The 21,632-nt window shown below is 40.2% G+C and overlaps 1 protein-coding gene and 1 long non-coding RNA gene across 2 annotated transcripts in view; one reads left to right on the top strand and one right to left on the bottom strand.

Moving 5' to 3' along the window:
- Nucleotides 1–21,632, top strand: part of LOC134292426 (uncharacterized) — a 200,719-nt gene that overhangs the window by 172,811 nt on the left and 6,276 nt on the right. Inside the window, exon 4 of the long non-coding RNA XR_009999665.1 lies at nt 18,429–18,491. This is a non-coding gene — a long non-coding RNA (uncharacterized LOC134292426). The remainder of the gene's footprint in view (nt 1–18,428; nt 18,492–21,632) is intronic.
- Nucleotides 1–21,632, bottom strand: part of nek11 (NIMA related kinase 11) — a 148,855-nt gene that overhangs the window by 95,079 nt on the left and 32,144 nt on the right. The window contains exon 3 of the mRNA XM_062957350.1: nt 50–215. Coding sequence (XP_062813420.1) covers nt 50–215 — 166 coding nt within the window. The remainder of the gene's footprint in view (nt 1–49; nt 216–21,632) is intronic.

A 21,632-nucleotide genomic window follows, 5' to 3' on the forward strand; every position in this document is an offset into this window, starting at 1 on the left:
AATATTCATCCATCGGATCTTGTGAAATACTGTAACACATAGGACTTACCTCACAGTATTCAGTGATGATGCAAAAACTTTCTCCTTCTACAAAACTGGTATAAAACTTGACAATGGCTGGATGGTCTAGTCTAGACAACAACTGTGCTTCTAAATTTGCTTCAACAGTTTCGTTGGGCTTAAGGTCTCCCACAGAAATCTTCTTCAAAACCTTCCTGTTGGTAAAAAGGTGCTCTTTAAAAAGCCAGCTTTTTTATAGACTAGCACTTTTCTCTCCAGCTACTAGTATTTCTTCATTCATTTTTCCCTACAGAGAATACAATGTTCTATAACACAAGTTAGCATTGTGTCCTCTCCTCTACTCTGCTAGGTCTAATTTCGGTTGTTAAAGGATAGTTATTAGTTCATAAGATAGTTTAGCTATGGGATAGTTGTTAGACAGAACTCTCGTGCCTTCAATTTAAAAATTGTTCTTTGAAAACTGTATTAATGCTTGTATTGACAGGGGAAAGTCCTCATATTCCTCCAATGAATAACCTGATTGCCTTATTGTCATTTCACAGCCACATAGTAGGCAAGGAGCTTCTCTCTCATTCTCCTCATCAATATACCCCCCTTCAATTTTAAATACAGTAGAGTCTTGCTTATCCAACATAAATGGGCCGGCAGAATGTTGGATAAGCGAATATGTTGGATAATAAGGAGAGATTAAGGAAAAGCCTATTAAACATCAAATTAGGTTATGATTTTACAAATTAAGCACCAAAACATCATGTTATACAACAAATTTGACAGAAAAGGTAGTTCAAAACACAGTAATGCTATGTAGTAATTACTGTATTTACAAATTTAGCACCAAAATATCACAATGTATTGAAAACATTGACTACAAAAATGTGTTGGATAATCCAGAATGTTGGATAAGCGAGTGTTGGATAAGTGAGACTCTACTGTAGTGAAATAGTTTTCAAAGGTAACATAATCTGAATAATAATAAACATAAACAAATCCATTATCTGCCAAAGTTGCTTTACTTTTGTATGCACCCAAATCTGCTCCAAGTTTTTAAAAAAATCTGCATGTGCATTTTGTTAGTGTGGGATGTGTGTATTGATAGTGTTTAAATGCAATTTGTGTCTTGGTTTGTATTGCATACTGATTGCATCATCCAGAGTGTACTATAGTCTGTAAAGAGTTAATTACTGAGAAGCTGTGATGACCTTGATGTGTGGCTGGAACTGGGGAGTGTCCAGACACAAGTGTTTGTGCATTACTGATTACATCAGTTATGTTCTGTTCTGTCTGCCTAGAGTGAGAGTCCTGTGCCTATTGTCTGCAAGTCTGTTTGTCTTTATTACTGCTTTCAGTAAAACTTGTATATAGTTTTACCATCGTCTTGGATGTCTCTTCATTCTGATTCCATCCAACTACTGCTGTGCTGTGAAAATTATTCTGACACATTTGTATATATATGTGTGTGTGTGTACTTATAATGGCAGACAATATAGTTTAGTGATTTGAGTATTAGACAAGGGGAGAAGCAGTGGAATCGTCTTCTTTGCATGTTCAGTGCTGTTCCATTTTTTAAAAAGAGGGAGAATGTACTAACTCCCTTCATACAGGATCATTTCATCTCCTTTCTAGCTCAACAATTCACTTACCATTATTTTCCATCACACGGGCTGGTGATATCTCCTCCATGTCAAGTAGACCAGCCCACTTTTAAACACCCCTTTCAATGGAGCATTCTTCCCTTTGAAGCCCTCCTCTCAAGTAGACCAGCACTGTCTTTAAACCAGTAATGACGACAGAAGGAACATGGAGGGACACTTCATAAAACGGAGTCTAAATAGAAAAATCCATGGCTTCCCATCCCAAGGAAAAATATCAATTTGTAGGCGCTTCTATGCACAGTGAGAGGAAAGGAGACAATTCCTGACCGTCTTTCTAATTCTCCCGTTTCTACACACAAAAGAGATAGTCAGCCAAAGACAACTACCGGAAGCTGTCCTATGTTGTTTGTTGGGCTCTGTGGGATTCATCCTTTGAAGCATATAGAAATGGAGGAGGAAAACCATCTGATGAAGTCCTAGGTCTCCAGATTTTTAACAGAAGTTAAAATCCTAGCTTACCTTGTGCAAGTTATAGACCTCAGGGTAAGGCAGTGGTTCTCAACCCATGGCTCCCCATGCATTTTGGCCTACAACTCCCAGAAATCCCAGTTGGTTTGCCAGTTGTTAGGATTTCTGAGAGTTGAACGCGAAAACATCTGGGAACACACAGGCTGAGAACCACTGGAGTAAGGTAATGACAAACTCTTCTGAACCAATATTGCCCAGAAAACCTAAGGGTTACCATAAGTTGGAAATGACTTTATGGACCGGACCACAACCAGAAGATGTTTTAATAAATTTTATCACAGCACACATATTTAAAAAAAATTATTTGGCAGCAAAATATGGATATTAATATATTTTGTTACGTGTTTTTGAACCAAGTGTGAAATTCAGTTCTGTGATTAGCGTATTTGTGTAGGTGGTGAGAATTGAGGCAGCTAACATCAAAATTCATGAATATCAAATTTCACAAGCATCCCTATTGCAGAAAGCCCACCTTCTGGAAAAGGGCCTCATGTCTTGAGCAATGAAAGGGCATACTCATGCAGACTTTCGGTCTCAAGACATCAGAGCACCAGGAAAGAGAATGTGGAAAATGCCTCTCTTTGAGCATTTTCCTTCTTCCTATAGCTGTCCTCACCATGAGATACATTGCTAAATGTAAAACAGTAGCCATTACCCTGCGAAAGTCACCCCAGTGTTAAAGACCCCTGCGATTGTCCTCACTCAGCAGTACATTACTCAATTGTTAGTATGCTGAGGCTTCCAGAACAGGAGAGATCTTGACTTAAGAAATATAACTATTTTATCCTTTTATGAATGTGCTTCCAGGGCTAATCCTCGTGGAGCTAAGGCACAATCTGGAGAGATTCTTTAGAGATGCCTAAGGGCATTTAGTGTCATTTCTGACCTTTATTTCTTTTGAAAACAAACTCTCATGCTGAGTCAAAAGCTGTATTTGAAAATTTCCCAATTTTTCGAATTGCTTTGGCACAGAGCTTGAGGCTACTGGTTTTGAGAAAAACTACAGATATATTGCCCAATGGACATACGCAGCTACTACTTCTTCCAGTTATGACCTTGGTACACCAACAGTTTCACGGAAGGAGGTTGTTATATGTCAGTCTCTAAGCTGCTTTAGATTTCTGAGCAGCAAACAAGAGTTATCCCAAAAGAGTATATTCAGTGGAGAGTAGCAAGCAACTGAAATTCCCGACATGCAAAAACATGTATGATACATATATTTGCAAAGACATACTTCTTGCATTAATGTTTGAGAATAGTTATACAGTAGAGTCTCACTTATCCAACATAAATGGGCCGGCAGAACGTTGGATAAGCAAATATGTTGGATAATAAGGAGAGATGAAGGAGAAATTAGGTTATGATTTTACAAATTAAGCACCAAAACATCATGTTATACAACAAATTTGACAGAAAAAGTAGTTCAATACGCAGTAATGCTAAGTAGTAATTACTGTATTTATGAATTTAGCACCAAAAAAATCACAATATATTGAAAACATTGACTACAAAAATGTGTTGGATAATCCAGAACGTTGGATAAGTGAATGTTGGATAAGTGAGACTCTACTGTATATTGGGAATATAATGTGTTAGAAGCTCTTAGAAAGTGCATGAAATAAGAGGGGATTCAAAGATCAAGATATAGCACACTGGTAAAACCTATATGCAACTAAAAATAAGGATATTATTTTTCCATAAAATTGTTTTTTTAAGGAAGTACAGATACAATTTCTTAAGATACTGTTAAGTTTTTAAATATAAATTTCATTAAAATGATATTATATGCTCCATCCAATAGTAATTTTTCCTATGCATTTTAATCAGGGCCCATAAAATAACTACATTGTTTAAATATGAATTTGATAAGCAGAGGGATACTGTACTCTAACGGGCCTTTAGGAGAGCAAAATTACACATATGTCTCAGCTTAAATAATTGATGGGAGTGTCTGAACTGCTATTTACAGAAGTGCAAGTTCTAGCAGAGGTCGAGGAAACAATTTGTTTCAGAAAAAAGCCAAATCCCAATAAGAGTATGCTTTGGGAGAGAGGGGATACATAAATCCAAGCAACATCTGTCTGGAAATCTTTTTTTTAAACATGGAATTTGCTTGTCTACATTTCTACAGACTTGTTTAGTGTAATAAAACAGGTAAGTATCTATATCAATTTTCTCATCTTTGACTTGACACTATGACATTAGTTCTTCCTGCTCTAGATCATGTCACTGAACTGTCAAACAGAATGAGTTGTCTTTAAATATCACTTAAGACAAGATCTTTATGCACTAAAAGGCAGCAGTAAAAATCTGATACATCAAGACAGCTTGTCACCCAAATCACTTTGTGATTTTGATGCTGCCATCACCTGTCAAACAACCTTAAAATGTTTATCTTATTAGCATTCTGTTACTGAAGAGTAAATCAAGAACCTATAGACTTATAAATGAAACAGTGACTTGATGCTACACAATGGTATTTCAGTACTGAATGGGCAGCATGCATTGCCATTAAGAGGAAAACACTTGTGACATGAAAATGAACAAAATCTGGCTACCAGTATTTTAAAAAATTCAAAAATCAGAACAGTAAATAAGAAGCAACACTGAAAAGTTCCAGACATGAATCAACCAGAGGCAGTTAACAACTCTGAACAAAGGATGCCCCCAAGCAGGAAGAAGCTAGGAGATGAAGCTATTCAATGCCAATTAAGGTAATTAACTACAACATTCACACTGGCCTCCAACTGACAAGAGTTCTTCTCTCACCCTGGACTTTCCACAGATATACAGTAGAGTCTCACTTATCCAACATAAACAGGCCGGCAGAAGTTTGGATAAGCGAATATGTTGGATAATAAGGAGGGATTAAGGAAAAGCCTATTAAACATCAAATTAGGTTATGATTTTACAAATTAAGAACCAAAACATGATGTTATACAACAAATTTGACAGAAAAAGTAGTTCAATATGCAGTAATGCTATGTAGTAATTACTGTATTTACAAATTTAGCACCAAAATATCACGATGTATTGAAAACATTGACTACAAAAATGCGTTGGATAACCCAGAACTTTGGATAAGCGAGTGTTGGATAAATGACACTCTACTGTATATAAATTTAGATTGATGTAAGCTCCATTGATTCAATGGGTCTATTTTATTAATGGATTTATTACTTTATTATTGGATTTAAAACATTTTCTCTACATTTCCTCTTTTAAAATATGTGTTAGAAAAATTAGGACAGAGTGCTATTAAAATACCAATAGGGACTATACAAAAAAGTCTCTGAATAGTATTCTTGAAAAAAGGATTTGCATTAAATTGGCCCCAGAATATGTCATTGCTGACCAGAAGTGGAGTTGCCAGAGACACACTGCAAATGTGTTGCTATAGCTTCTGTTTCTATAGCTACCTTTTTGCTTTTGACTCTGTTGTCTCACAACTATGTTAAAACGTATGTTAGTTTTGACGCAGCCATTGGGCATTCTGTGACAATAAGGATCATCTGTTTGTTTACTACAGTAGTGATAGTTATTTTTCAAATTTTCATTTCTTTGTTTACATATTGGCAAAATTAAAATATACTTAGGGCCTCATCCCACAAAGGGGCGAGGAATGGGTGGAATCGTCTTCTTTGTGTGATGTTTCATGGGACTTCGTCTTGAAAGAAGACAGAGAATTTACTCACCCCCATCACACAGGATCACCTTCTTCCATTTCTAGCTCAACTATTTCAAGGATGCCAACAAAAGCTCTAAAACAGGCATTCTTTCTGAAATACCACTTTCCATGGCATCGGCCCCCTTTACGCCCCTACACTAAAGGAGATAGACATCCTTGCTCTGTTGAAAGACCACTTTCCACAGGATTGTTCCCCTTAAGCTCGTACACTAAAAGGGAAATGTTTCCTTCCCTTTTTGAAACAACACTTTCCATGGGATTGTTCCCCTTAAACCCCTAACAAAGGAAACAGGCACACTTTAAAAAGTCTTTCAATGGGACCCACACTGTTTTTAACCATGAATGGAAACAATAGGAGCATTAGAAGACCACCCACACTGAAATGTCACAAAGTAATCACCTGATAAATCCATCACTTCCCATTTTAAAGTGTCTTGAAGTGCAGGGAAAGGAATGGAGTCAATTTCTGCCTACCTTTTATTTATTTATTTATTTATTTCCAACATTTATATCCCGCCCTTCTCACCCGAAGGGACTCAGGGCGGCGTACAAAATTGGCAACAATTCAATGCCTACACATAATTAAAACAGCAATGAAAATCCAATTAAAACAATATAAAAATATAAAACACATGATTAAAATCCATTCATCCAAACTCCTCGTGCTGTAGCCGTAAATCAGTCCGGGTCGTCCTTATCATTTAATCTTCGAAAGCCTGGGCACATAGCCATGTTTTCAGGGCTTTTCTAAAACTCAAAAGGGTTGGGGCTTGTCGTACATCTCTAGGGAGGGTGTTCCACAACCGAGGAGCCACGATCAAAAAGGCCCTGTCCCTCATCCCCACCAAGCGTGCTCGCAAGGCAGGCGGGACCGAGAGCAGGGCCTCACCAGATGACCTTAGGGATCTTCCTGGCTCATAGGAGGAGATACGTTCGGACAAGTAGATTGGGCCAGAACCATTTAGGGCTTTATAGGTCAAAACCAGCACTTTGAATTGGGCTCGGTAGCATATCGGCAGCCAGTGGAGCTGGCTAAGTAGGGAGGTGGTACGCAGGGCCGTAGCCAGCAAAAAAAATTCGGGAGGGGTTTTGAAAATTTCGGGGGGGGGGTGGTTGAACCCCTAGCACATACCCCTCCCCGCTACAAACCTGTCAATATCTGCTTGAGATAGTGCCTGGAGCGACTCTTAATGTTTGGCATCTCATAGACTTAGCATGGGGATTTGGTTAACCAGTTAAAATTCATGAGTAAACGAGAATTTTTTTATAACTTGAAAAATTTCGGGGGGAGGTTTGAACCCCTAACCCCCCCCCCTCGCTACAGGCCTGATTGTATCATCTCTTGAATGGATTGTATCATCTCTTGAATGCATTGTATCATCTCTTGAATGGATTGTATCATCTCTTGAATGGATTGTATCATCTCTTGAATGGATTGTATCATCTCTTGAACGGATTGTATCATCTCTTGAATGGATTGTATCATCTCTTGAATGCATTGTATCATCTCTAAGTTGATTGTATCATCTCTTAAATGCATTGTATCATCTCTTGAATGGATTGTATCATCTTAAATGCATTGTATCATCTCTTGAATGGATTGTATCATCTCTAAGTTGATTGTATCATCTCTTAAATGCATTGTATCATCTCTTGAATGGATTGTATCATCTCTTGAATGGATTGTATCATCTCTTAAATGCATTGTATCATCTCTTGAATGGATTGTAGCATCTCTTAAATGCATTGTATCATCTCTTGAATGGATTGTATCATCTCTTGAATGGATTGTATCATCTTAAATGCATTGTATCATCTCTTGAATTGATTGTATCATCTCTAAGTTGATTGTATCATCTCTTAAATGCATTGTATCATCTCTTGAATGGATTGTATCATCTCTTAAATGGATTGTATCATCTCTTAAATGCATTGTATCATCTCTTGAATGGATTGTATCATCTCTTGAATGGATTGTATCATCTCTTGAATGCATTGTATAATCTCTCGAATGGATTGTATCATCTCTTAAATGCATTGTATCATCTCTTAAATGCATTGTATCATCTCTTGAATGGATTGTATCATCTCTTGAATGGATTGTATCATCTCTTAAATGCATTGTATCATCTCTTAAATGCGTTGTATCATCTCTTGAATGCATTGTATCATCTCTTGAATGGATTGTATCATCTCTTAAATGCATTGTATCATCTCTTGAATGGATTGTATGATACGCTCCCTGTAAGCTGCCCCGGTTATTAATCTTGCTGCCGCCCGTTGTACTAATTGGAGCTTCCGGGCCGTCTTCAAAGGCAACCCCATGTAGAGAGCGTTGCAGTAGTCCAAATGGGATGTAACCAGAGCGTGGACCACTGTGGCCAAGTCAGACCTCCCAAGGAACGGGCGCAGCTGGTGCACAAGTCTGAGTTGTGCAAAGGCTCCCCTGGCCACCACCGAGACTTGGGGCTCCAGGCTCAGCGATGAGTCCAAGAGAACCCCCAGACTGCGAACCTGTGTCTTCAGGGAGAGTGCGACCCCATCCAACACAGGCTGTAACCCTATTCCCTATTCAGCCTTACGACTGACCAGGAGGACCTCCGTCTTGCCTGGATTCAGTTTCAATTTGTTAGCCCTCATCCAGTCCGACACAGCGGTCAGACACCGGTTCAGGACCTGAACAGCCTCCTTAGTGACAGGTGGGAAGGAGTGACAGAGCTGGACATCATCTGCGTACAGATGACACCGCACCCTGAAACTCCGGATGATCTCTCCCAGTGGTTTCATGTATATGTTGAACAACATGGGGGAAACCCTCCCATTTCTACATGCTGTGGAGATGGAGCCCCACAGACAACCACCAGAAGCAGTCATGCATTGTTTGATGGGCTCAGTGGGAGTCCATCTTTGAAGTGTGTAGAAACAGGTAGAAACAGGGGAAAACTTCCATATGATGAAGTTCTTAGTCATATCAGTTTGGGCATTTTTGATTCCAACTATAACTTGGATGTACAGTAGAGTCTGACTTATCCAACACTCGCTTATCCAACGTTCTGGATTATCCAACGCATTTTTGCAGTCAGATGTTTTCAATATATCGTGATATTTTGGTGCTAAATTCATAAATACAGTAATTACTACATAGCATTACTGCATATTGAACTACTTTTTCTGCCAAATTTGTTGTATAACATGATGTTTTGGTGCTTCATTTGTAAAATCATAAGCTAATTTGATGTTTAATAGGCTTTTCCTTAATGTCTCCTTATTATCCAACATATTCGCTTATCCAACATTCTGCCGGCCCGTTTATGTTGGATAAGTGAGACTCTACTGTATATATATATCAACTGCTTGAATAAACCTCAAACATTTCTATTTTGCTAAAGCAAAATAACTCATAACTTACTGAATCTAGATTAGTGTTCCAGTCTCTGAATGTGTTGCACCTGGATCACCTTGAAATTGATTTTTAGCATTTTTATTTCCATTTTCTTGTTATTCCACTGATTTTATACTTTGCACAAGTACCAGTAAGTAAAAACTAGCTTGCCAATATTGCTCTGCCTAGCCATCTGGAATTCTCTGAAGCAGTACAAATGAACTCAAGGTAACAAAATAAGAGAAAGTTGTAGATCACTGTCAGAGTCATTTCTGTAGCCTGAAGTAACAACCTACTAGTGCAATAAAGAAGATTGGGGGAGGGAGCGAAAGCAACACATGGAATGCTGCAACAGAATGCTCCCCTAAGAAAAATGGCAGATGGGCCAAACAAGCGCCAGGTTGCATCTGCCTCCGCCTCAAGCTTAGAAGGCTGTGCAGAGCATATGCTGACTCCCAGGGAGAGGCAATGTATGCCAGCTTCTTCTTCGCTGCAGCAAACTCTGCCAAGGAACTCCCTTAGAGGGTCCCCCATCCATGGAATCACCCAAGACTCCTGTCTTAGTTGATTTCTCAGCTTTATTCAAATAAGCATGGATGACACAATTCTTTTTTTTTTAAACTCCAAGTGTCGCTGCTGCTAATCTTCCACATGGAATAAATTAACCGAAAGCTTTAAACTCTCGGGGCTAAACTCTACTCAATATTAAATATACAGTCTGCACTTTAGGATCACTTTCTATTTTACATCTAAACAAATCTGGATTGCTCTGATCTGGATCGAAGTCATTACTTGCATGCTGAGGGAGCTTGAAACCTTCCATCACAGCTGGGTTTTGTTTAGAAATGCTTCCCCCCACACCTACATATTTAAATGTCTTTTACTGTTAACAATAAAGCAATAAATCATTAATAAGATACTTCTTCAATATAGAACAGAATTATACAACCCATAACCAATGCAATGTGGATGTGAAGCCTAAGAGACCGGCAGTTAGAATAGAAAGCTGCAAAGAAAAACAAGAGGGACTAATACACCCTTCTTAGAATATTATATATGGTACCGAGACAGCTTTGGTCACCTTAGTTGATGATCTTCACCGGGAACTGGACAGGGGGAGTGTGTCCCTGCTGGTTCTGCTGGACCTCTCAGTGGCCTTCGATACCGTCGATCACGGTATCCTTCTGGGACGTCTTGCCGGGATGGGGCTTGGGGGTACTGTTCTGCAGTGGCTCCGGTCCTTCCTGGAGGGTCGTTCCTAGATGGTGTCATTGGGGGGCGCCTGCTCGGCCCCACAACCATTGTCTTGTGGGGTCCCGCAGGGGCCAGTACTGTCCCCCATGTTGTTCAACATATGCATGAAGCCACTGGGAGAGATCATCTGGAGTTTCGGGGTGAGGTGTCATCTGTACGTAGATGATGTCCAGCTCTGTCACTCCTTCCTACCTGCTACTAAGGAGGCTGTCCAGGTCCTGAACTGGCCGCTGTGTCGGACTGGACGAGGGCGAACAAATTGAAATTGAATCCAGACAAGACAGAGGTCCTCCTGGTCAGTCGTAGAGTCGAACAGGGTATAGGGTTACAGCCTGTGTTGGACAGGGTCGTACTCCCCCTGAAGACACAGGTTCGCAGTCTGGGGGTTCTCCTGGACTCATCGCTGAGCCTGGAGCCACAGGTCTCAGCGGTGGCCAGAGGAGCATTTGCACAACTCCGTCTTGTGCACCAGCTGTGCCCGTACCCTGGGAAGTCTGACTTGGCCACAGTGGTCCACGTTCTGGTTACATCCTGTTTGGATTACTGCAACGTGCTCTACGTGGGGCTGACTTTGAAGATGGCCCGGAAGCTTCAATTAGTACAACGAGCAGCAGCCAGGCTTATAACTGGAGCGGCATACAGGGAGCACATCACTCCTCTGTTGCGTCAGCTCCACTGGCTGCCAATATGCTACCGAGCCCAATTCAAAGTGCTGGTCTTGGCCTACAAAGCCCTGAACGGTTCCGGTCCAACTTACCTATCTGAATGTATCTCCTCCTATGAGCCTATGAGAACTTTAAGATCGTCTGGGGAGACCCTGCTCTCGGTCCCACCTGCCTCACAAATGCGGCTGGTGGGAACGAGAGATAGGGTCTTCTCAGTGGTAGCTCCTCGGCTATAGAACTCCCTCCCCAGTGACATCCGGCAGGCTCCATCCCTTCTGAGTTTTAGGAAAAAGATGAAAACCTAGCTTTGTGAACAAGCGTTTAATGAATGAATGATGTTGGCTTTGACTCGATCCGGATTAAGGTTTACGTACAAGGTTTTTGTGGACGAATGGTTTAAGTATTTTTATTGTACTGTTTTAAATGTATTTATTGTATTATGCTAAATTGTTTGTTTTAATTGCCTATGTTTTATCTTTTGTACTATATACGGCATTGAATTTTGCCAGATTGTGAGCTGCCCTGAGTCCCTTCGGGTGAGAAGGGCAGCATATAAATGATGGAACTAACTAAATAAATAAATATAATTTGGAGCTTCATGTGCTCTGCAGGTGAAGCAAAGATGCTCTCAGACCAGTGCTGAGACCAGTGGGCCCCGTTGACTGCGTGGGGTGGGTGGGGTCTCTTCCTGTAAAAAAAAAAATTACAATGAATTTTGCTTATGTGGTGCCAGGCCCGTAGCCAGGATTTTGTTTTGGGAGGGGCTGGGATTTTGGTTCGGGCGGGGGGGGGGGGGGTGACTGAGTCTGAGCAGTAGAGGGTCTACCCTAGCAAATCTTTTGTATTGTTATCCCGATACTCCCATGCATATGGGATATATTGAGCATGGTGATCAGATCATGATATGAATAAACATAACAGTTTAAATAATAAATATAAAGCCTTCTCGCGGACCACCCTGAGAATTTCGGGGGCGGGGGGGCTGAAGGTGTTCTATTTCAGAGTAATTTCAGACGTAATGATAGTCTATGGGAGTGTGCCACAAAGTAGGCAATGTAGGCCTACCAGGGCTACCTCCTTCAAGGCTCAAGTAAGGGGCCTCATCACTTAACCCAGGACCTCATTTGTCCTAAATCTGGCACTGCCTCAGACACACAAACACACACACTTCAAAGGTAAAAACAACCTCAATTTGAGTCTTTGTTCAATATAGTTCCCACATAAGAAGAGGATGACTGGGGAGGAAAAATGTTTAAAACTTGCGTAATCCCAGTCTGAGATAGGGTCAAATATATTTATGTTAGTTAACTTCTCTCAAGTCATTTACAACCTGTAATGATGCCATCAGTGAGAGACCTCCAAAACACTCAATTATTTACAGACCTGTTAAGATTTTGTAAATGTAAAAATTCGGCTTTTTTGATTGAGTCTATTCACCTGTAGTGTATGCTTCTTTTCCTACTTCCTTCCAGTTTGCCAAGCATTATCATCTTTTCCAATAGGTTGTGGTCAAAGTATAGCCTCAGTTTAATCATTTTTCCTTCTAGAGAGAGTTCAGGTTTGGTTTTCTGTGTCTATGATGCATTAATTTGTCTTTTTTTTAGCATCTATGGAAACTAAGAACTCTCCTCCAGCATGCACTCCAAAACATAAACATATCTGACTGTAAGGGAGGGGGGAAGAAATAGTGCTCCTAAATTGCATGCTATCTATCTAATTTAGCCCTTTTGATTATGCTGCGAGTATATAACTAGGTAATCTTTATGAGTTATACGGGCAAGTTAAAATACAGCTTATAAAAAGGAGGTAAATCTAAAATTGCATAATAGATGCGTTTCCCAATGCATTTGGGAAATTCCTTATCAACGAAAATGTTTAATGCTTCTTGATAAAAACTTATTGAAATAACTTTTTAATTACATTTTGCCTCATCAGTTCCTCACAGAAAGATATCACTAATGTGGAGATGATAACGTGATAAAACATTCTTAATCAGTCAAAATGACTGGATGGCGAAAGAACTATCCTTGCAATGGAAGCAAGCTAGGAGGCCGCACAACGGGTTAAACTGCCAGCTTCAGAAGATCTTGCCGACTGGAAAGTTGGCAGTTCAAGCTGCATTTTGGGGTGAGATCCTGCCATCAGCCCTAGCTTCTGCTTACCTAGCAGTTCAAAAACAGCAATGTGAGTAGATAAATAGGTACTGCTTTGGTGGGGAGGTAAAAGGCGTCTCTGAAAAACATGCCTGCAATTCATTCAGGAAGAACAACAGTTTCCTTGGCATGGAAAAATAAAACAACAGCACCTCCCCATAGCCAAGTTGAGCAGAGCCACCAGATGCCAGAGATGAAAAAAGAGGGAAGCTTTGCCTCTGTTTATGTACTGTCTGTCCTTGTTGTCAGTTGTATAACAGTAATGAATGTCTGTCATATATGCACCTTGTAATTTTCTCTGAGTCTCCTTGAGGAGACAGAGTGGAATATAAATAAAGTATATTATCATTGTGTTGTCGAAGGCTTTCATGGCCGGGATCACAGGGTTGTTGTATGTTTTCCGGGCTGTATGGCCATGTTCCAGAAGTATTCTCTCCTGATGTTTTGCCCACATCTATGGCAGGCATCCTCAGAGATTGTGAGGTATGGGGAAACCAAGGAAGGAAGGTTTAGGATCAGAAACTCTTAGTTTTTAATTCAATGTTTTAATACCGTGTTGTGTTTTTTCGGCTGCTGTGTATATATTATTATTGGTTTTTATTATTGTTCTTTGATGTTTCATATTTTATTTTATCATTGTTTTGTATCTGATTTTGCTGTGAGCCGCCCCTTGATGAACCAACCTGGACACAGTATATTATTTGAGAACACAGAAATGCTGGACCACTCCAACAACTATCATGTCAGACTACACAGAGAAGCCACTGAAATTCACAAGCATGTGGACAACTTCAACAGAAAGGAGGAGACCATGAAAATGAACAAAATCTGGCTACCAGTATTAAAAAACTAAAAAACAGTAAATAAGAAGCAACACTCTGAAAACAGAGGAGTTCCAGACATGGGAACCAGGGGCAGCTAACAACTCTGAACAAAGGATGCCCCCAGGCAGGAAGAAGCCAGGAGATGAAGCTATTCAATGCTAATTAAGGTGATTAACTACAACATTCACACTGGCCTCCAACTGACAAAGAGTTCTTCTCTCACTCTGGACTTTCCACAGATATATAAACCTTCCTTGCTTAGTGTCTCCATACCTCATAACCTCTGAGGATGCCTGCCATAGATGTGGGCAAAACGTCAGGAGAGAATACTTCTGGAACATGGCCATACAGCCCAGATAACATACAACAACCCTATATTGTCATTATTAGATAGTTTGGCTTCTTTTGGGGAGGGGGGGGAGAATATGTAGCAGGAGCATGGGACATAGAAAATTTCATCCCTTTCATAATACTACAGTCTGGTTTATCAAGTGGTAATCATTAGAATGAGAGAAGGGACAGAAAAGAGTATTCTTAATATAATGAGTAATTAATTTATAGACTTAATCATAGAATCATAGAATAGTAGAGTTGGAAGAGACCACATGGGCCATCTAGTCCAACCCCCTGCTAAGAAGCAGGAAATCGCATTCAAAGGACCCCCGACAGATGGCCATCCAGCCTCTGCTTAAAAGCCTCCAAGGAAGGAGCCTCCACCACGGCCCCGGGGAGAGAGTTCCACTGTCGAACAGCTCTCACGGTGAGGAAGTTCTTCCTGATGTTCAGGTGGAATCTCCTTTCCTGTAGTTTGAAGCCATTGTTCCGTGTCCTAGTCTGCAGGGCAGCAGAAAACAAGCTTGCTCCCTCCTGCCTATGACTTCCCCTCACGTATTTGTACATGGCTATCATGTCTCCTCTCAGCCTTCTCTTCTGCAGGCTAAACATGCCCAGCTCTTTAAGCCGCTCCTCATAGGGCTTGTTCTCCAGACCCTTAATCATTTTAGTCGCCCTCCTCTGGACGCTTTCCAGCTTGTCAACATCTCCCTTCAACTGTGGTGCCCAAAATTGGACACAGTATTCCAGGTGTGGTCTGACCAAGGCAGAATAGAGGGGGAGCATAACTTCCCTGGATCTAGACGCTATTCCCCTATAGATGCAGGCCAGGATCCCGTTGGCTTTTTTAGCAGCCGCATCACATTGTTGGCTCATGTTTAACTTGTTGTCCACGAGGACTCCAAGGTCTTTTTCGCACTCACTGCTGTCAAGCCAGGCGTCCCCCATTCTGTATCTTTGATTTCCATTTTTTCTGCCGAAGTGAAGTATCTTGCATTTGTCCCTGTTAAACTTCATTTTGTTAGTTTCGGCCCATCTCTCTAGTCTGTCAAGATCGTTTTGAATTCTGCTCCTGTCTTCTGGAGTGTTAGCTATCCCTCCCAGTTTTGTGTCGTCTGCAAACTTGATGATCGTGCCTTCTAACCCTTCGTCTAAGTCGTTAATAAAGATGTTGAACAGAACCGGGCCCAGGACGGAGCCCTGCGGCACTCCACTTGTCACTTCTTTCCATGATGAAGACGACGCATTGGTGAGCACCCTTTGGGTTCGTTCGCTTAGCCAATTACAGATCCACCTAACGGTAGTTTTGTCTAGCCCACATTTTACTAGTTTGTTTGCCAGAAGGTCATGGGGGACTTTGTCGAAGGCCTTACTGAAATCCAGGTACGCTACATCCACAGCATTCCCTGTATCGACCCAACTCGTAACTCTATCGAAAAAAGAGATCAGATTAGTCTGGCATTACTTGTTTTTGGTAAATCCGTGTTGACTATTAGCAATGACCGCATTTGTTTCTAAGTGTTCGCAGACCACTTCCTTAATGATCTTTTCCAGAATTTTGCCTGGTATTGATGTGAGGCTGACCGGACGGTAATTGTTTGGGTCGTTCTTTTTTCCCTTCTTGAAGATAGGGACCACATTCGCCCTCCTCCAATCTGCTGGGACTTCTCCCGTTCTCCAAGAACTCTCGAAGATAATTGCCAGTGGTTCTGAAATAACTTCCGCTAGTTCCTTCAGTACTCTTGGGTGTAGCTGATCTGGCCCTGGGGACTTGAATTCGTTTAGAGAGGCCAAGTGTTCCTGGACAACTTGTTTCCCTATGTGCCAGAATGCAATGTTACTAACAAAGTAGCATTACAGGTGGATTTCAGAAATTCACAAAGGCTATAAATAGCTTCTAGTGATGATGGCTCTCTAGACCTCTCAAAATTACAGACAAAATACCTCTTAGTATCCATAACAGAAAAAGGAAGTGTTTGCCTTCAGGCTAGGCTGGAGGCTTCACGGAGGCATCTAGCATTGCAGGAAACAGGTCCATGAATTAAATCGGGGTGCAAACTGTGAGGCCCTTCGGGTTTTTTGTTTGTTTTGCTCATGTTCAACTTTACCACCAACTGCAACTGCAGTTGAAGGACCTGAAGTGCTGCACAGCCCCCTACACAAGACATAGACTTTTGATCTAACTCAGCCATGCTTTTTTAAACATTACACTGTGGGGAGATGATAAATACAGGAACTCTTCACAGAAATGACATGAGTGCTGATGTGATTTTAAACATTTCTAAAAACGTACTAGCGGACAAGGATTTATGGTAATATTGCAAGAGCCAAGAGCGGTGACAACATTACTTGGCAGTGTTCTGATATGCACAGTGTGAAATGTTACGGAAATAATAAATTAACTGCCAAGTCAGATGTAAATTTGCTACATGATTGCCAATCAATATGTAGGAACAGAAAGTCCATTTGGAAATGGATTGCGGTTGGCCTTGCTTGGGTGAAGAGTTTAATCATCAAAGAGGTGTCTGTGGGCATGTGCTGTAAATTTAAAAAACGGATGCATTAATGGAGAAGGAGGGAAAACAGTGACACAAATGATGAATTCTGCTTATTATAAGGACTACTTTTTCCATTCAAAAGAAAACAGATTTATGGGGATTAAAGTGAGACGGGTTGATTGAAATCAAATATTTTGTTTGCATTAAGCAAGCTTGATGAGTGCAAACTGCAGTATTATAGAAAATACAGCCAATTAAAATAACATTTCCATTTGAAAGATGACAAAAGTTTTAGAGGTTTTTTAACCTTTTAGGTAAGAAGTTAACTCGGGCACCAAAATAATATCAATCTATCCATAAGGCTAACCTCTTGAGAAAAGAATGTTTGGGTGTGGAATGTTTGATGTCCAGCAAGGATGAGTTGTGTTTGATCAGCTCGAGTTTATTGGAAATGCTGGTCAAATACATGAGAATCATTCTTCCTCACTGGCATTAGTGATTTGTGGCTTCTATGTCAGTGGGGTAGTAAATTCATTTCAGGTTTGTCTAATCTTAAAGGAGTTATCTAAAGGCTTGAACTTTGTCCCCCAAAAGAGCTTCAGCATCATACTTACCACCTTTTAAATTCAGACTAGAACCAAATGCTGGCTCACCACCCACTGAGACAGAAACCAGAAGTCATTCCAGTTTGGAGGACCAGAGAAAAGGGAAAAGGGTGCCGAATGGATTTAAACTTCATTCAACATTTGTAATTTAACACTTTGTTAAATGGACATTGTTTTTAAGCTAATAGTCTCCCGAGACTGTTGAATCCTAAAGCTAGAGGCCGTCAATGGAATTATCTGAAACATGAAAAATGACAAAATATTGGATAGCATCACTTTATCTCACACTTTCACAGTATACGTAGTTATAGCTGCTATTTATTGAAGCGTCTCCTCATTATTTATTAATATTTCAATGTTTCTCTTTTCTCTTTAAAGCCCAAAGTGGGATTTATTTGTGGAACCCACTTTGGCAATTTCTGTAATAATAATCAAACAATTGCACTGCTCTTTTCATCTGAATTATCAACCAAGTTATGTTGGTTCCTGTTGTTGGAATATACAGTACATCAAATTCAATTATATGTCTCCCTTCCCCAAACTATATGTCCCTCACAGATATACCAATACATACATATGCACTGCAACAAGATCCAAACTATTCCCTGCATGGGTGAAGCTATCACCTATTTCGGCCTCCTGCCTAGAGAGTTTTTGGGGCTCTTATGCATGTCCTTGTGTACCTATGCATGTTCTCCCTAGGGGTATGTCATTCATTACATTTTCATGGCATTCTTACCATTGCCACATCTGGGCTGCTGTATTTTATGGATGAATAATGGGGTGGCATTGCCAGCAAGACTGAGTATGATCATGGGTGAAAATGAAGACGGTTACACTTTGGGAGTGGGTGCTAATGTTGCTAACTGAATTCCATTTTTCTAGTGCTTTGCAGATGGAGCAGCATAAGACCATGATAAAAGTAGAAGTATAGCAGCCACCAATATGGTAAGACCATAGGATCTGCCTGAAACTCAAAGATAGTTTTGTGAATTTAATGGATAAGTGCACAGTGTTCCCTCACTTATTACAGGGGTTAGGTTCCAGGACCACTCTCAATAAGTGAAAATCCGCAATGTAGGTACGCTATATTAATTTTAATATTTATATATTATTTTAGTAGTTATATACTACTTTAAGTCTTTATCAACCAATCGTGTATTGATAAATCGCCTCCTTCTCCTCTCGTTGCCGCTTGGGCTCCTTTTCTCTCCCTTTGGCTTCTCCTTCCTCCCTTCCTTAGGCTGTAAATTGTAATTTTTTATGATTTATAATAGTCTTTTAGAGTTTATTGAAAAACCGCAAAACAGCGAATCCGCGAAAAGTGAACCGTGAAGTAGTGAGGGAACACTGTATATTGCATCACAAATAGAATTGTCATAAGGACAAATGAGGATTATACAGTGTACAGGCAGTCCCCGAGTTACAAACATTCAACTCATAGTTAAGAATGGGGATGAGACAACAAAATGTTAGAAAAAATATACCTCTAGGAAAGGAAAATTACTCCTGAAAATGATATCATTGCAAAAGGTATCTCCACTGAAGCTTTCCCACCAATCCTTGTTTCTACATCAAGCCAAAATTTTCAAAATCCAATTATCACAGGGACAGAAAGTGAGGTGAAATCTTCTGAACAGGGGCACAGGCAGCAAAACAAACACCACAGGGGTGTTCATCCTTTCCTATGCTATTCAACACAAAAACACTTTAAAAATGTACCTGTTCCAATTTATTTATTTATTTACTTACAGTATTTATATTCCGCCCTTCTCACCCCGAAGGGGACTCAGGGCGGATCACATTGCACATATAAGGCAAACATTCAATGCCATAACATAGAACAGAGACAGACGCAGGCACGGGCGGGCCTCGAACTCATGACCTCTTGGTCAGAGTGATTTGTTGCAGCTGGCTGCTAACCAGCCTGCGCCACAGCCCAGCCAAATTACATACAATTCAACTTAAGAACAAACCTACAGAACCAATCTTGTTTGTAACTTGAGGACTGCCGGTATATTAAATGGAGCAATTGAAGAATTTTTGGAATTTTGAAGTAAGTAATAATCAATTATTGATAATAATATTAATAAGTAATAATCAAGTTAGCATCATAATTGCTGAAGGCAAGCAAGCAACCACTTTTTACAGAAACAGGAGATAGGGCAGCTACTTACATTTATGCTGCCTTATAGAAGGCAGCAATAAATTAAAATACAAGCCATGCTAACTGGATAATTTTATAAATGGCTCTCTATTATAACTTTTGTTTGTGGGAGTACTTTCATGAAATGCTGCACTGGAACGAGGTGGAGTATGAATAAGAGCTATATCTATATTTGCTTGCAAATTTTCTTCCACAGACAATAGCTTAAAACTGTGAACATGTTAGCTGGAATATTCTGGAAATGTTTCACCTTATTCCATGAAGGAAGAAAATTGAATATTAATGAAATTCAGGAATGAAAAATGAGTAACATTTACTAAGTCACAATGACTCTCATTGTTTGAGAATATAATAACAACTGTCTTTCTAGATGTGATCACGTTCAGCACTCCAGCAGTGGCCTATTCAAGTCTGCAGATCTATACACATAAATATATGGAAATAAGTATACACTTAGTAAATGGACATCTAAAGGACTACACTACATCAAAAAGTGCATGATACAAATGTTGCTGCCCCCTTTCCTGACTTGTAATCACAGATGAATGATGTCTGAATATAGGTATCCCGTTACATTCGTCATCCAACATCAACCTGCCTTGCAGTTATTTTTACTTCAACTTTTTGAAAGATGTAATAATTCTATACAATTTTTTCCATTTCCACAAAGAATTCATGCCAAGGAAATGTAAGTAGTACTTACTTATGTCTCCAGAAATGTAAGCTATACTCTTGAGCTATTATAATCAACTGATTCTCCAAAAAAAATTGAACAGGATATTAATATCATAAAACGTTAATGGACATGTCACTGGATCTAAACTATTCAAGAGAAATGCATTATATATTTCAGAAAAGCTCCAAAAAGCTGACAAAGCAAGAAGAAAGGTTTCTAAAATGAGTGATATTAAAATTCACACAGGTGGAGTAGCCCTGAACCGAAATTCTTGAGACCAGGAATGTTTAGGAATCTTTTTGGAGTAGTTGCATATACATAATGACATATCTTTGAGATTGAACCCATGTCTAAACATGGAATTTGTTCATGTTTCATGTACACCTTATACACATAACCTGAAGTAAATTTCAATTAAATGCACGATGTACAAGCTGGGTTTAGAAAAGGCAGAGGAACGAGAGACCAAATTGCCAGTATCCACTCGATGATGGAGGAAGCTAGGAAGTTTCAGAAAAGGCTGGAGTTAAAATTGCTGGAAGAAACATTAACAACCTTAGATATGCAGATGATACCACTCTGATAGCTGAAAGTGAGGAGGAGCTGAGGAGCCTTATCACCAAGGTGAAAGAAGAAAGTACAAAAGCTGGGTTGCAGTTAAACATCAAGAAAATCAAGATTATGGTAACGAGACTGATTGATAACTGGCAAATAGAGGGAGTGACAGACTTTATATTTCTAGGTGTGAAGATCACTGCAGATGCAGACTGCAGCCAGGAGAACAGCAATGGGCAACCTCGATAAAATCGTGAAGAGCAGAGACATCACAGTGGCAACGAAGGTCTGCATAGTTAAAGCAATGGTATTCCCCATAGTAACCTATGGATGTGAGAGCTGGACCATAAGGAAGGCTGAGTGAAGGAAGATAGATGCTTTTGAACTGTGGTGTTGGAGGAAAATTCTGAGAGTGCCTTGGAGCACAAGAAGATCCAACCAGTCCATCCTCCAGGAAATAATGCCCGGCTGCTCACTGGAGGGAAGGATATCAGAGGCAAAGATGAAGTACTTTGGCCACATAATGAGAAGACAGGAAAGCTTGGAAAAGATCATGATGCTGGGGAAATGGAAGGAAAAAGGACGAGAGGCCAACCAAGGGCAAGATGGATGGATGGTATCCTTGAAGTGATTGGCTTGACCTTGAAGGAACTGGGGGCAGCGACGGCCGAAAGGAAGCTTTTGCATGGGC

This window comes from Anolis carolinensis, chromosome 6, assembly GCF_035594765.1.
Source record: "Anolis carolinensis isolate JA03-04 chromosome 6, rAnoCar3.1.pri, whole genome shotgun sequence".
In the NCBI taxonomy this organism is placed as follows: Eukaryota; Metazoa; Chordata; class Lepidosauria; order Squamata; family Dactyloidae; genus Anolis; species Anolis carolinensis.